The following is a 17,560-nucleotide window of genomic DNA, read 5'->3' as shown; positions in this document are numbered from 1 at the left end:
GCCGTACTGGAGCCTATTATTTGATTATTTATACACCCTTTTTCGTAATGTCTGCTTTTAATTTAGAGTTTTACTTCTCCGACCCCAGAGACATAATTATACACATTTTTCTTTCCAAGTAACAGAGGGGCCAGCAGAGCTTCAGCCTGCAAGGAGTCTGGACTTCTCAACCAATTTAAAACAGAGGTGGAAGATTTAAAGTAATCCAAAAGCGTTAGCTAAATGGAATACCCTACTTGCTGAAAGCATGAAGCGTTCTTATGCGTGTATGCACAGTTGTCTCATAGCGCAATGTTCATTATTCGTTGGAAACATATCAATTTAGCTTACTTTCCATGTTGTGTATAGACCATCAGCAGAAAATCTACTGGATATAGGCTAGGCTACATAATGTTACTATGCGCAATGGTAATAATTAATAATCCGGATGACATAACCAATTGACATATTAAGGCGTATAGGCCTATTAGAAAGGTTTTGCAAACATTCAAATAAGGCTATATTTAAAACACATATAAGCCTGGCCATTCAAAATTTGAAATAAAACAACACATTAGATAGTAGATATTATAATTAATGTCCATCAACTCATGCGCTTTCATCACTAACGTCAGTGGGCAGATTTTGCGCGTGCCATTAGGTCTACTCGAAACGGCAGTTCTAAGAAACCTCAAACACTGTTCCACAGCTGCTGGTTTGCTGGAATTGTCTGGATTTTTACATTGCACCATGGGTAGTGTGGTTTTAAGATTTTATATGTTCAACGTACCTTAATGGGAAATGGACTTCCTGAAAACTACAGTGCTCACAGATACATGACCTACGTATGCTGTCAATCACAGTGGCGTCACGGCTGTTTAGTCGCTCAGGGGGCTTCTAGTAGGCTAGAGGACCCCTGCCTGATGCGCTCATAGGCTACAGAAGTGGTGGGTTTTGTAGTGTGTGAAGGCAAGTGTCACCATGGTCAACCTTATATGGGGAGGATCTTAAACCTGTGTGGCTGCATAAATCATATAATTCAAGATGAAGACGTGATCATAGCGCATTCGGCATCGGAATACCATTAAGTTCTGTCGCGCACGAACCTTGAACGCCGGGCACCGCTGCAGAGGTGGTAGACACTTAGGCGGGGGCTGGAGCCGAAGACGGACAAATATATTTTATGCTATTAATACAACTGATCACAATGAAGCGAAGAAAGATTGTGGTTGCAGCAGGCTTCTGCCTCTCTTTCTTCCTCGGTACGCTAATGAATTTGCTGTACATACCAGGGTTCGAGCACCATCAGAACCACGACAATAGAGTACATCGGTACTACCACAAAAAACAGCAGCGGGTTACAGGCGATTCACAGCTTCACGTCGGCGTGTCAGACACTAAAGCTGTGGCGGAGACCAATAGTAAAAACGCCGCGGGAAGCAGGCATCACCAGGACTTATTACTGCAGATACGAGAGAGATTCGATGAGGTTGTGCGGTACCGTCGGCGCCAAGGACATGGGTCTGGGACCGGGTACCCCGTCCGCCCGCTGGAGAGAAGGAGGCTCATGGATTCAGAGCCAGGGGACAATTGGGACCCTATCAAAGTCATTGAGCGAACTGATAATCAACAGACGCATTTTCAAAATCGGCTTTCATCTTCCACATACATGCAAACAAAATCACGGAAAGATTTAACTATGAATTCGAGGAGCATTAACAGTACACCGATGCTTGACTGCAGCAGCATAGACAACGTGACCAATATTCAGTACCTCGGCTCAGGCTACACAAAGGCTGTCTACAAGGCGGCTCTCAACAACAGCTTGTCCGTGGCTCTGAAATCGGTGGATTTCGGGGGACACGATATGGAAAATTGCGTAAAGAAATATGGTTCACCTGGAGACTGCTACAGACTGGCGTCCTTCAAAATAGTGAAAGAAATGACGCTAATGGAAAGGCTACAGCACCCCAACATTCTAAAGGTAATATATATATGTAGGCTAGCTAACAAATTAGTGATGAATGATTTCAAAATTGTAATGTTCTAAATCTGTTTTAGCCTATTTCTGTAAATGATTAGCACAATTACTTATTTAGCTATAGGCCTATTCCATACACATTTAAGATGCAACCTAAATGTTTTATGTTGCCTACAGACCAAGAACGACAGGATATTTATCTGACATCCATTAATTTAATTATAACGTCATTATAACTAACAGTAGCAGTGGCCTTATAAATCATTTCAGTTTGACTTCAAATTTAACCCAATTTGCGCTTGTTATACATATCGAAGTTACGGTTAATAGCAATTTTGTCTTATACCAACAGCCAAACCATGAATCATTCTTTCCCTAATGACTGAATAACCATAGGTGTGAAACTTCACTCTCAGCGTTTCAAAAGTGACACATGGGTTGAACACTTGGAGCACTGGTGTGTATTCCATTTCCACGAGATTCCTTGAGAAATCAATTCATGTTGCGTGCAGTCAAAACAAAATAGTCAGCATGAAATAAGTGCATGATTGGCCTATTATTTAATAGTGCTATTTGGATGATGTGTTGTGCGTTTAGTGGCTAAACAGTTGAATGAGGGCCATCGCTCCATTGTTACCCTGTGGATTAAATCCGATCAGCAGATTGCTGGCTCTGCATGGCGCACCAGCCGGTGAGATGCCCGAGGCTTTGTCGCATTCTACCTCGTATTTATTTGCATTTAGACAAGTTCTGTAAACAAGAAAAAGGCCTTTTAACTCCTGTAATTATATACAAGCTTGTCTTTCTACACCTAGGCCCTTTTTGTTCGTATATTTTCAAGAAGCGCCAGTCAACGTTTTACCACATATTCTAAATAAATGCGTAAAGGACGATTTTACAATTCAAACCGAGATAAATCTGCAAAATGACCTTATCAATATCCACACGAATCATGTATAATTCATCTAGGCCTACAATACAGGTCTACAAATAGTTATGCCTGTACAAGTATCCCTAGAACATGTCATCTGAAAGCCTTTATACTCACGAATGTCCAATTTTTCAATAGCCTATAGGGCATATATTAGAAAAATGTTCTTCTACTATTTCACATATTTTGCTAATACTAGATAAAAAAATATAGGACCTTGAAGTACTGGTTACAGTGTCATTTCTAGGCTACAGTATGAGCCTAAATTAGTGCTTGTAATATGCACCGCATGAGGCCCAATTAAAATATCCAAACGATGTTGTTGAGGGAACTTCCTGCCTTCAATGCAACTTTTACTGAATGGATAGATAAGTAGCCACCAAACAAGTGAAAGACGTGCCTTTATGTTCTGAAATAAAGTTTAGGATAGTTATTATAACTGAATAAATATTGGGTAATTCAAGGTAAGAAATAGTGTTGCACTTTAACCAAGTAAAAAGTGGTATGTTTTCAAGATAGGCCTATACTGTTTTTAGGACGATACAAAGGAACCAAGACAGCCGCCAAATAGTCTATACAGAACATTTATTAAAATACAATACGTTTTAATTTTTTTATTTCACATTTATTTAACCATGTAGGCCAGTTGAGAACATGTTCTCATTTACAACTGCGACATGGCTAAGATCAAGCAAAGCAGTGCGACAAAAACAACAACACCGAGTTACACATGGGATAAACAAACGTACAGTCAATAGCACAATATAAAAATCTATCTACAGCGTGGTGCAAATGTAATCAATTATACTCCCTAAAATCATTTTCTGGACAATATTATACGTCTGTGACCTTTTGATCCGAATTTCTACACATTAGTATTTGGTTTGCACATTCGAATGGGAAGGTATCTGTTTAAACATTGACAAAACGAAACGTGTCACACTTACTTTGAAAAAATTCTATCAGCCTTTACATTTTTTTTTGTGCATTGGTGAATGGAGAACAATTTGAAGATAATAATGTATGATAACCGAGGATATAAGAGAATATTTGGTAATAATCAAGTTATTTACCCTTTTTGATGCTTTTACATGTAGCTTACATTCTTATCAAGATTTAAATTTCATACAATAAAGAAATATCACTCTCTCATGTGTAGTATTGCAAAGGACATATAATTGTCAAACAATGTTAAACCTACATTAATACTGAATTAAAATACCAAATGAAAATATAAAACCAAGATGATAATGTACATAAAATGTATAGACTTTAGTAAGGCATAATACATATTTGAACTTGGGCTCCCGAGTGGCACACGGGTTTAAGGCACAGCATCTCAGTGCTAGGGGCATCACTACAGACACCCTGGTTTGAATCCAGGCTGTATCGCAACTGGCTGTGATTGGGAGTCCCATAGGGTGGTGCACAATTGGCCCAGCATCATCTGGGTTTGGCCGGTGTCGGCCATCATTATAAATAAGAATTTGTTCTTAACTGACTTAGTTACATTTACCAAACAACAACAAAACACTTGTTGCAATAACTGAATGTGTCATTTGATTTGCATTAAATATTTGGGATATTTCAAAATATGAACTCTAATCAAAACTCTCATCAAAATCTGATGACCACTATAACCAGAGATCATTTTTTTGACAACAGCATTAAAAAGAGCACGACTTTTACATGGGCTGTTTTTCTTCTACGTTATTACACATCCCTGTGTCTTCTACTTTTACTTGGCTTGTTCATTGATGGGAAGTTATTTTCTTTATATAAGTTCCATTGTGGAGTCAAGGGGGAGCAGAGCCAATAGCAGCGGCCCATCTCTCACCGCTTTCGTACAAGTCCATGTTGTGATAGTGTACTTTCTAGGTATATATTTACATTGATATTGACTGTGATACTGGAGTCTTGGTTTGTGTGGGAGTGGACTCGGTCAGGGTCAAAGGTGACACATATGCCCTCTGTCCACTCAGACTTTTCTGTCCATCATGCTGCAATGCACGCACACACACACACACACACACACACACACACACACACACACACACACACACACACACACACACACACACACACACACACACACACACACACACACAGCGTGCGCAGGCCTATATATAAACACGTAGTTCTACACACACATGTACACGCTAGCATTGCGTGACTGGAAAGTGGACTTTGGCTTTATCCCACTCTCTCATCGTTGTCATAAGCAAATAATAGCAATATTATTTATTTCAGGATAAACATAAAAAAAATAACAAAATTCATTTTCTGGCATGGAAGATATATTGAAGGATTACTGGAATAGCTTTAGAACATGTTAACATAAACTGAAAAGGGTTTGAGATGTCTCTTTCAAATCATAGGGAAAGGATTATTAATTGTTCATCCCTCTATGAACATGAGGAATATGCAAGGAATTTAAAACAGCACACTGGCCTTAAGGCTAATCCAGGCCCTTTTTTTGTGCACCAGGAAATAATGTCTGAATGACTTCTGGTCAATTCTATTGACATGCTCCACTACCTGTACAAATTAACAATATATTAACTTTAAAACTGAATTACAGCGGCATCTCACTTCGAAAAAAGGAATGTTTATTTTTAGCCGACCTCGGTCCACATTAACTTGACTTACTAGAATCGCAACTTGAAATCTGTCTGTATAAGAATATTTTTAACCGTTATTTAGCGTGTTTTAATGTCACAAAGAGCAATTCATGTCCCGCTCCGCCGATCCAACACATCCTGTTAGAGTGATGATGTCTGGCTCCGTCTGAGCAAAACAGTCTCCAACACACTGTCTGGTTAGTGTCTGCCTCTGGCCAGTCCCTCACTATGAGAGGAGAGACAGAGGCCCATGCTTTCTCTCACTAGAGATGGTGGGATCTTATTGGACTCACACCCCTTAAACTACCACAGATGGGATCAGAGGTAGAAACCAAAGCAGTTCATCTCTGTTCTCCTAACTCAGCACACTTGTGGTGTCAATAGCCATGTTGACTGATACTGCTTGTCCAGGGTAGATGGGGGACGCTCCTTGGGAGAGGAGAGAAGGGGTAGGTGACTGACTGGGCGGTGTAGTTGGATGTGGATTGTGGACACGTCTTTTCACACCAGCACGCGTGGCAGGCGCGGACCGCCTTTCTTTCCCCTCGTCCATGTTAGAGCGAGTGTGAACAAGATGAATTTGAGCTGATCAGAGAGTAAGATAACGAGAGGGGCTGTCGGCCTGCCTGCCTGAGTGTGTGTAGGGTGAGGGAGGGAAGGAGGAGGAGAGGGAGGTGGAAGGGTAAGGGTTATCCTTCAGAGAAATTGTGTGTGTGTGTCAGCGTACGCACACTTGCATGTGGGTATGGTGGATACAGATGATCTGAGAGTGGTGGGACCTTTGGGCTGCTGCAGGGGTCTGGGCCTGTTTCTGGCCATGTAGTTGGATTATATTTACACGAGCGTGTCATTCTGTCAACCTCTCCCTCTCTCCCCCAGGGCCTGCTCTGTAGATCTCCTCCATTAGTTGGGGAATCAGTAACCAGGTTGTGTTAATGTGAAAGCTGGGTGTCCCGGGCCACAGAGGCCCTGGGGTCAGTTTGAGGATGAGGGGGGTGGGGGGAGTGCAGAGGGGGCGTGAGCTGGAGACAGAGTTGCAATTAAGCCAGGGTTAACACTTTAACCTCCGACTTCCACGGGAAGGAAGCTGGGGGGGGGGGGGGGGGGGGGGGGGGACGCCACACAAATGTGGTCCAATGCCTGCAATACCTCTCTCAGCCCTCAGCCCTGTTTCTGATCAACCCCTGCTGTGGGTCTGGGTCTGTTGGGGCTCAACAGCCCTGCAGCCCCCACACTCTGCAGGGAGAGCAGGGTTCCCCCAAGACCCCTACACCCTCACCACATAAACACAAGCCATTTCTGCTTCTCTTCCTGTTCTGAAACTTTCAAAGAATATGCAATCCATACATGTCATCCCTTCAAAAGTAATAGTTGAAGTAAAGGAACGATAAGATACGTTTAGAAGTGCTCACAGAATATCTAAGGATATCTCCCCAGTCTTAAAACAGACACATGAAAAATGATTTGATCAGATGACGATCAATTTGTGTGGAACACTATTTGATAGGGCCAGCGAGTCTCCCACATCATTTGCATTAGTTAAAGCTCTGTAACTTATTGCTTTCATTTCCCCGGAGAACATCTTCAGCTCCTGTTAACTGGTAATCTGAAGTTCAGTTATTGATTTGTGCCTAGAGAAACCATTAGACGTGTTTAAAGAGGACATGAGAAGATGAAGATAACTCCAGAGTATTGGAGTCAATTCTTTCTGCAAAACGCCTCATGTGTGCAGCCCTCTCTGTCATCTCTCTCTCTCTCCTTCCCTGACACCGTTTGAAATGTTGCTTATTTTACTGAACGGCTGGAGAAAACAAGTTGTTGACAGTTCTAACTCATCAAACTTGTTCATATTTCAATATGCTGCCTTCTCTATATTTAACTGAGATAAAGGCACCAAAAACATATTTCTGCCCATTTTACAGTCATCAAAAGAGCGCTAAGGGAGCGGTCGAAATGTACACAATTGTTACCCGGAGGAAAATGGGGGGAGGGTCATGATTTTTCAATTTCATGATTTTGTATTTTTTAAATTTAGTCCAGGGGAGGGTCATGTATTTTGAGACCGCACTCAACAAGCTGTATGAGGCCATAAACAAACAAGAAAATGCTCATCCAGAAGCGGCGCTCCTAGTGGCCGGGGACTTTTATGCAGGCAAACTTAAATCAGTTTTACCTTTACTTCACACACAGAGATGCGTACAACAAGGAGTATGTCCCCTCAGTCACCGGCTTCATCAATAAGTGCGTTGACGACGTCGTCCCTACAGTGACCGTACGTACATATCCCAACCAGAAGCCATGGATTACAGGCAACATCTGCACCGAGCTAAAGGCTAGAGCTGCCGCTTTCAAGGAGCGGGACACTAATCTGGACGCTTATAAGAAATCCCTCTATGCCCTCAGAAGAACCATCAAACAGGCAAAGAGCCAATACAGGACTAAGATTGAATCCTACTACACTGACTCTGACGCTCGTTGGATATGGCAGGGCTTGCAAACTATTACAGACTACAAAGGAAAACCCAGCCACGAAACCCAGCCATGAGCTGCCCAGTGACACGAGCCTACCAGATGGGCTAAATGCCTTTTGTGCTCGCTTCGAGGCAAGCAACACTGAAGCATGCATTAGAGCACCAGCTGTTCTGGACGACTGTGTGATTCCACTCTCCATAGCCAATGTAAGCAAGACCTTTAAACAGGTCAACATTTACAAGGCCGTGAGGCCAGACGGATTACCAGGATGTGTACTCAGAACAACTGGCAAGTGTCTTGACTGACATTTTCAACCTCTCCCTGACCGAGTCTGTAATACCTACATGCTTCAAGCAGACCCCCATAGTACCTGTGCCCAAGGAAGCGAAAGTAACCTGCCTAAATTATTACTGCCCCATAGCACTGACGTCGGTAGCCATGAAGTACTTTAAAAGGCTTTGAAATCTGTCATCCCAGAAACCCTAGACTCACTCCAATTCGCATACTGCCCCAACAGATCCACAGATCCCACCTGGACAAAATGAACACCTAAGTGAGATTGCTGTTCATTGACTACAGCTCAGCGTTCAACACCATAGTCCCCTCCTGTACTCCTTGTTCACCCATGACTGTGTAGACAAGCACAACTCCAACACCATCATCTATGGTGTAAAGTACTTAAGTCAAAATAATTTAAAGCACTACTTAAGTAGTTTTTTGTGGTATCTGTACTTTACTATCTATATTTTTGCCAACTTTTACTTTTACTTCACTACATTCCTAAAGAAAATGATGTACTTTTTACTCCATACATTTTCCCTGACACCCAAAAGTCCTCGGTACATTTGGAATGCTTAGCAGGACAGGAAAATGGTCCAATTCACACACTTCTCAAGAGCACATCCTTGGTCATCCCCACTGCCTCTGATTTGGGTGACTCACTAAACACATGATTTGTTTGTAAATGACGTCTGAGTGTTGGAGTATTCCCCTGGCTATGCGTACAAAAAAATGGTGCTGTCTAGTATGCTTAATATAAGGAATTGTAAATAATTTATACTTGTAATTTTATTTTTGATACTTAAGTATATTTAAAACCAAATACTTTTATACTTTTACTGAAGTAGTATTTTACTGGCTGACTTTCACTTTTACTTGAGTAATTTTCTATTAAAGTATCTTTACTTTTACTCAAGTATGACAATTGGGTACTTTTTCCACCACTGACCATCATTAAGTTTGCTGACGACACAACAGTTGTGGGCCTGATCACCGACAACGATGAGACAGCCTATAAGGAGGAGGTCAGAGACCTGTCAGTTTGGTGCCAGGGCAGCAACCTCTCCCTCAATGTCAACAAGACAAAGGAGATTATCGTGGACTACAGGAAAAGGAGGACCGAACACGCCCCCATTCACATCGATGGGGCTGTAGTGGAGCAGGTCGGGAGTTTCAAGTTCCTTGATGTCCACATCACCGACAAACTATCATGGTCCAAACACACCAAGACAGTTGTGAAGAGGGCACGACAACACCTTTTCCCCCTCGGGAGACTGAAAAGATTTGGCACGGGTCCCCAGACCCTCAAAAAGTTCTACAGCTGCACCATCGAGAAGATCCTGCCTAGTTGCATCACCGCCTGGTATGGAATGCGACCTTAAGGCGCTACAGAGGGTAGTGCATATGGCCCAGTACATCACTGGGGCCAAGGTTCCTGCCATCCAGGACCTATATATTAGGTGGTGTCAGAGGAGGGCCGAAAAAAATGTCAAAGACTCCAGTCACCCAAGTCACAGAGTGCCCCCCCTTTATTTTTACAACTGCTGCAACTCCCTGTTTATTATCTGTGCAGTCACTTTACCCCTACTTACATGTACAAATGACCTCGACTAGCCTGTCTCGGTACCGGTACCCCCTGTATTTAGCTTCATTATTATTATTTTATCGTGTTACTTTTATTTTCTTAAAACTGCATTGTTCGTTAAGGGCTTGTAAGTAAGCATGTCACGGTAAGGCCTGTTGTATGCGGCGCGTGTGACAAATACAATTTGATTTGATTTTGTATTGATCAGGTTTTGAGAATGATTTGCTTATTGTAGAATCTCGATTTTTTTTCCCCCCCGATGATGCCCCTCATCCCTGATTCTCTGCTGGGCGCTGCTGGGATGGTATATATGAAAGGAGGTTACTCTGCATTACACACTGCAATGGATAGGCGTTCACAATCATGAGCCCTGGCCTGCCCTGCTCTTGCTGATGTAAACCCTTTTGTGCTGCCTAACCAAATTGCAATATCTCTGCGCGTGGACTAGGCCTACCGATGTCCTGTTCAGTTTTTAGAGGGAAAGCGCGGAAGATGAGAAGGAGGACCGGATGTAAAGCTTGTTACTGTTATAATTTATTTGAATAAAAACAATATGTTTCGTAGCCCATAATGACGTCTATTTATTAGAATTGTTGAACTCACAATAAGCCATATTCGAGTCATTTACATGAAGCGGCAGCCGCGGGAATAGACAGCGCATGGGTGCTGAAAGTAGGCTAATTCGAGGAGGCCTAATTCATACAGTCTTCATCTTAATTTGACTTTAGGCCTCTAACAAGAAGAGGGCTTTATTGTTGAGCCTACTTCTTCCTATTCACGAAATAAGAGGTGGGCCTACTTTTTTGACAGATGAAATCATAGTCTACCATCCATAGACTTGGTCAGACAATTCCTTCAGTCACCATGCACCCCTTAAATATCTCAGTGTCACTGAAGAGCTAGGTCTTCTAAATTAAAACCAGGGCTTGAATTAAGGGGGTATGTGAGGGTGGCTTTTGTTTAAAAAAAATAGCTAAAAGCATAGGCCTACCCCTTGTTAGCTTAAGCTTTTAATGGACCTGATTATATACAGCGATCTAAGACAACATGTTTGTCCGCAATGCTTTACACTAGAAACAAGCTATACAATGTTGGGGAATATATTTTGAGATATCTTTGGTTTGTCTCTATGACATTCAGAAGCTGCACTACAAACTTCTGTAGCCGAGGAGACAAAAATGTAACTTTGCTTTGGAAGTATAATGTGTGATTCTGTCGCTATCAATTGACGTTCGACATTTCAACAGGCTATTAAACAATACGCCAACTCTAAATCAGTCAGGAGCAAAGCCAGGTAGCCTAAGAAGGAATGAACATTTATTATTTAGACTATGTTGTTATTATTTCAAGGCTATAGCCTGGTGTTTAGGAAATCGACTGTGACGCATTTGTGACATAATTGAAAACACAATTACTTCGAATTACATAATAATGAAACGCAAAATGCCTTTTTAGGCTGTACAGTCATTCTACGGTGCCTTTGAAATCCCCTTTAGAAACAAGAGTTTGGCCAGTCATTGGTTTGAGGATCATGCAGTGAGCTATGCATGCCTAGTTTGTTCATTTACCATAGCAGCTGCTCTTGTATTCGCGGGCCCTAATCACAGTCAACACAATGATAGTTTCCCAAATGCATATCGGTCTACCTGATGATATGCGGCTGCTGTAGTAAACAACCACTGACGATCAGATACATTTCAGTTGTAAACGCTTCTGTTGCGCAACATTTTTTACAGCTTACAGACGACTTCAACACTGTTCCAAACTTAGACTATCCTCTTTTTTTAAACAATAGCCTGTATACGTCTCCGGTGCAACAGCATTGCACTCATTTGTTGTCATGCTCTGTCGTGGAATAAAAAAAGATTCTGCTTGCCTCCAATCATGTAAAATGATCTAAAATGGCATGAAATGCGTTTATAAAAGGACATTTTTTTCTCAGCGCAAATAAGTTGATAGATTCATGCTGTGCTTTTATTTTAATGGATATCTTTTCTCCCCTACCCTTGTCCGCGGTGGTCTGCGAATCCACAACCTTCTGGCTAAACGAAGAACAGTTTCCAAAACTGCATATCTAAGTCTCTGGGTCTGTCCTGGGAGTGAGGGTAAATGGTAGGCATGTTCTCTGCTATCCAAGTTACGTTTTTTTAAGCGTTCAGGGATGGTCAGATAAAAAAATATTTTACTGAAGGGTGGGCCATCCAATTTCATTTCAGAGGTCCGATTTTCTCCGGTATGGCTCATTATAAATAGCGTACAGTCCCTAACTTAGTCATACTAAGTCAGTCATACGTCTTTGCTGCCCGAACACTTTCTCCCAAACTCTGTGTTTTCAACCATATGAAGTCATGCAAATTATATAAGGGGAAAATGTAATAAACGGAGTCTAATCATCGAAACTCAAAACTTTTAAACCTCTTTATGCACCCAAACGTATGGTTTTAACAATTTCACCCTCATTTATTTAATGCATTATAAGTCTCAAATCCATTTAATGTACTAGGATCAATTCACATGGAAAATAAAAATGACATTAGAGGTTTTTCTGCCAGTGGCACTTGGCCCAAGTCTCTGATTAAAACAAGGCATAAAAAATTCAACCATTAACTTCATGCGATACACACAGAATACACACACAGGCTTACATATGCGCACGCACACACACACACACACACACACACACACACACACACACACACACACACACACACACACACACACACACACACACACACACACACACACACACACACACACACACACACACACACACACACACACACACACACACACACACAGGAGCGCTAAGTTAAACCCGTATACTCTACATGAATACTCTTCACACATGGATTTGATGAATTCCACATGAATAATAATCAAAATATTACATGATTTGTGAGTGAAATTAAAATCTCTACCTTTTTATTGGGCCTATGACCTGACCTGGGCTTATAGTAAGTCCCCACCAGCCCATAGCAGAGATCCAGAGAGAATCCTGTTCGTATGATAGAGGTACTCTTGTTTGCCTGACACTCAGTCCTGCAGTGACCCTGTCCAACAGAATAGCAGCAGTGTGCTCTGGGCTCTGGCAGATGCTGGGGATTTCATCTCTGGACAAACATGTCCGCCCCGGGGCCGGTTTGATCAGGGACCAGGAGGCCCTCGTTAAAGAAAGTGTGGTGAATGGGGTAACAGCCAGCTCGGCTTGCCCTGCCGGCCCCCGCGTTTATTTACACATTAATAATGTCCCACACAGAAATGCTTTTGTGGAGCACTGATGTGTTGGCATATTATGACTCGTATAGCATATGTTCTCGACTATTTCATCTGCTTCTCGAGCGGGGCAACTGTTCCAGCAGCAGCACCCCCTCTTGGCTGCTTGAAACGTCTCACTTTGACCACTACCCAGTCCCACCTCCAGCAGAACCTGCATGGATTCCTTCTCTTTGTCCATCTTCATCTCTCACTTCTCTATAATATCTCTATACGACTGTCTCAGTTGAAATGTTCATTCCCACTACCCTACATTCGGTTTAGTAAGAACAGAGAGAACTTCCTTCCTTCAACTTACTTCCTGTGTGTACAGCCAATTGGCCAATGGGGTTAAACCCCAGGGTATGGCCTGTGTGAGTGTATCTGGTCCTTGGGCTGGTGTGTGTTTGTGGCCCTGGCCCTTGGTCCCCTCTCTCTGTTCCTGGTGAGGCCATGCCGAGCCGTGCCATGCTGACTCACTCCTGCCTGTGGCCAGGAAAGGGGAGAACTGCCAGGGGATTGGCGTACCATGCTGACTCACTCCTGCCTGTGGCCAGGAAAGGGGAGAACTGCCAGGGGATTGGCGTACCATGCTTTGTTCCTAACGTACCTGCCTTTTGACACTTACCTCACCTCACAGCTTCTCAGCCTTTCCACTGGAAGCCACGCTCTGTCATGCTCCATATACACCCGTCCAACAATGCAAATAGATACATCACTTCTTCCAGCAAAAAAACGAGACATATCAAAGCCTGAACTCACAACAGATCAGTAAAAAAAAAAAAACATTTCCCTAAAATATTTCAGTGATGCCTTTCTCAGTAGAAAGACTCTAGCAAACCACCGAGGTGAGTGACCTCTGAACTCCAGTCAGACAAAATGGCACCACATTCAGAGTAAACACAAACACTGCCCCAGCATGCGTACAGCTGCTGTCTCACTCAGGGCATGCGGAGCTGCCGATGAATCTAGTCTGCCACGGAGGAACAACACTGCCCAGATGCAGTCATGTTCGCATAAGAAAGCCTCTGCTGCACGATACCAACAACTTCAGCACAGGCTGCAGATGTGGTGCGCGCACACGATCTGGGAAGGGAGCTGCACAACTGAATGGGTTCAACCGAAATGTGTCTTCCGCATTTAACCCAACCCCCTCTGAATCAGAGGGAGATGGAGTAGGGTGATAATAGTAATTCATGTGAATTTAATCTCAGATAGCAAATCTTTGCTGCAAAAATGCACTTTGGATGAATGTACTCAACAAAACACTATTTATAGAGTAATAAAAGAGACCACAAAACTAGAAAACTCAACTCTATCAGTTCAAACTTGCAATTCTCATTGCACAGGGAAAATATTGAATCGGACTTATCCTGGAGGCCTGAATAAAGCTCTGGAAGTGTACATCTACATGACATATTCGTCATTTAGCAGACGCTCTTATCCAGAGCGACTTACACTCATCTTAAGAGAGCTAGGATGAGACAACCACATATCACAGTCAGAGTGTACATTTTTCCTTAACAAAGTCATTATCAGGAAAGTTAGTGCTGGTAGGAAAAGACAAGCGCGAGTGCAAAGAAGCCAAGGGTGAAGTCTTCTCCTTGTATTTCTCGTGCAGCACCCATGAGTGGGGTGAGGGGGCACTCTGCCAGCCTTGCCCACAGGCCCTTCCTTTCCTCCCACAGGGTTGGCACCCACTGGGCACCTCACATTTCCTATCACACACCACTGCTATAAATGTCTCTGCATCGCTCTTCACATTGCTCTTCACAGATGCACCAAAACTGCCAACAAACATTAGTCGGACTCCAGGTGTATGAACCCTTGACTTCACTCCCCGACACGCTACATTCTCACATCATTCACATGTGAAGCATTTTATTAACCAAAGAACAACACGCAATGCCACCTCCTCTGTTTTGCATAGTCAATGTTTTCCCCTTGATTTGGTTTGGTGGTATGGTTGACGGCGATGTCGGTTGCTTAGCTTTTAGATTGAATTTCATGCCCCCTAATTTCAAACGACTTCTTCTGGGCACAAATGATCTTATGTAAATGTTTCTGCAAGCAAAGGGCCAGCCAGATTCTCTAGGAGGCTGTCGCCATGGTAATACAGAGTAGAGTAAACAACTGGAATCGACCAAAAGAAACATTCATCAGTGCCAAAGCTATCTCATGTGTCATTGCCTTTTCAGAATCAGAATGCATGCAATTGACATACACAAATGTCATCCTCTGATAGAGATTGTTTGCATTTGACCGCTCAGATTTATACCATGTACAGTATGTATACATGAATAACCAGTGTATCTCTTTGTCCCTGTCCAGTTGTATGGTTACTGCTACCAGGACAGCAATGACATCCAGGACACAGTGACAGCCATTACAGAGCTCGGTAGTCCTCTGGAGATGATCCAACTACTGCAGACCTCCTGGGAGGAACGCTTCAGGGTGAGTGATAACAATGCACACACACACACACACACACACACACACACACACACACACACACACACACACACACACACACACACACACACACACACACACACACACACACACACACACACACACACACACACACACACTTCACTTAAACACAGACCCTCACTTAAAGCACTACCAGTATTTCATCTAATGCCACATTAACATGAACACTTCTCTTGTGCGCTTCTTGTGCTTTTCTGTCTCTCACTGAACAGAGTGCAACATGTTTGAGTCAGCAGAGTAGGCTGAATGCTGGTTGGGGTTACTGAGGGACTGAGGGTGGATCACATGCATGAGTGGTCTTACTGAGCCTCCTGTGACTCAAACACATTACAGGCTGTCTGAGTGCAGAGCGAATTGGCTGTAGCATTGGCTGGCTTGACTTGGTTTATAGGGACACTACTGGTACAGCAGATGGTATTTCCAGAGCCTGCCCAGTTTCCTGCCTCACTAGCTTAGCAGCATGGGCCTGTGTGCCACTGGGCCGCTGGGGCTGCTGGGCCTGGTCTGCCGATCACTATCGCCACAGCGCCACACTCTAATTATTCCCTATTGCTTCCTGTGGCCTGGGAGTGTCCACCCGCCTGCCACACAGAGGATGGAAGAGCTCCAGTGCATGAAATCACCAGCAAGTGCTCTCTTTCAGTTGTACAACTTACTAGGTATTCTTTCATTTCTCTCTGGCAAGACTGGAGGAGATTCCCTGAGACAGGCAGCTCTTCTACTGAGAGACGTCCTTCAACGGAAAAGTATAGTGATGAATACGGGGCGGGAAAGTTCAGTTGAGATTGTTTGCCAAATCCAAATCGTATAGCTGTAGGCACTTATGGATCTGAAAGGAATGGATAGATATACAAAAACATAGAATGGATAGATATACAACAAATGTGTTATTAGCTTCACCTTGCCCTCCGATAGGCCTTGGGCTTCCTTAAGTGTCTTGGGCTTCCATATCATTTACATCTATCCAATCCTTTCAGATTTGAATAAGTGTCTGGGGGGTAGGGACTAGGGTGTAGGGGCTAGGGGTGGATTGGGACCTGGGCATGGGGGAGTTATTTGTAGAGTTCCCAGTGTAACCATTGACACATGCACAGCTCAACACGTCCTTGGATGTGTCATCACTGTCATTTATAACACTACACACTACGCCCATCTACATGTCATCACACTAGTTTATGACCTCCTAAAGCATTATTTGTTTCATCCCTTAATCAACACTGTATTTGTAGAGAAGAGGCGAACTTTATCCCTTTCCTGCAGTCAAATGACCCAGTGGCCTCATGGGTGGAATGTTATTAATATATTTCATAGTTTCATAATTAATAAACATATATATTTTTTAAATGCCCAAAATCCAGTGTTTCTATGTCAATGGTTTTGTTATAGTTCAGTCTTCTGTGATGTATATAAAGTGTAATATTGGGATGCAATTAAAAATAAAAAGACATTTCAACTCAATATCTGACATTGTACAGGTGTCTTCATTTTTATGCCCATAACCATGTGTGTGAGGTGTATACTTTTGTTTCAAAGTAGATTTGTTTAAGACTACCAAGAAACACTGTGTGACAGTGATTTAGTCCACTGCAGTAAAAGGTTAACCAAAGTCAGAGCTGTCTCCTTCGGGGAGGTGCATAGTGTAGTTAGACACATCAAATACATCAGCCTTCTGGTATATAAATCGAGGTAACTTTCCACTGATTTCCTGGGCCTTGAATGATAGCCAGAAAGGTTTCTAAGCCACTGTGTGGAAAGTGAAATAAATTCCCCCTTTTACCTTTTAAACAGCAACCATGAAATACCTGCTTTTTAAGACTCCTTCCTAGTGCTGGCTCCTTATTGTAAGTAGGATAGCAACAGCATTCAAATAACTTTCATTTGCACATAAAAATCGTGCTTTTCTCCAAATGGCTCTGTTAATTTAATGTCTTTGCGGTTTACTCACTGGATCTGAGGCTCAGTTGGAA

At 42.8% G+C, this 17,560-nt stretch overlaps 1 protein-coding gene across 1 annotated transcript in view; it reads left to right on the top strand.

Moving 5' to 3' along the window:
* Positions 1-909: 909 nt before the first annotated feature.
* The window catches only part of pkdcca (protein kinase domain containing, cytoplasmic a), a 35,791-nt gene continuing 19,140 nt past the window's right edge, over positions 910-17,560 (top strand). The window contains exons 1-2 of the mRNA XM_020481574.2: positions 910-1,963; positions 15,432-15,554. Of these exons, the coding sequence (XP_020337163.1) occupies positions 1,163-1,963; positions 15,432-15,554 (924 nt within the window). The 5' untranslated portion in view covers positions 910-1,162. The remainder of the gene's footprint in view (positions 1,964-15,431; positions 15,555-17,560) is intronic.

The sequence above is a fragment of the Oncorhynchus kisutch genome, linkage group LG4 (assembly GCF_002021735.2).
Source record: "Oncorhynchus kisutch isolate 150728-3 linkage group LG4, Okis_V2, whole genome shotgun sequence".
NCBI lineage: Eukaryota > Metazoa > Chordata > Actinopteri > Salmoniformes > Salmonidae > Oncorhynchus > Oncorhynchus kisutch.
Note: the sequence above shows the minus strand (reverse complement) of the source record. Positions and strands in the feature narration are given on the sequence as shown.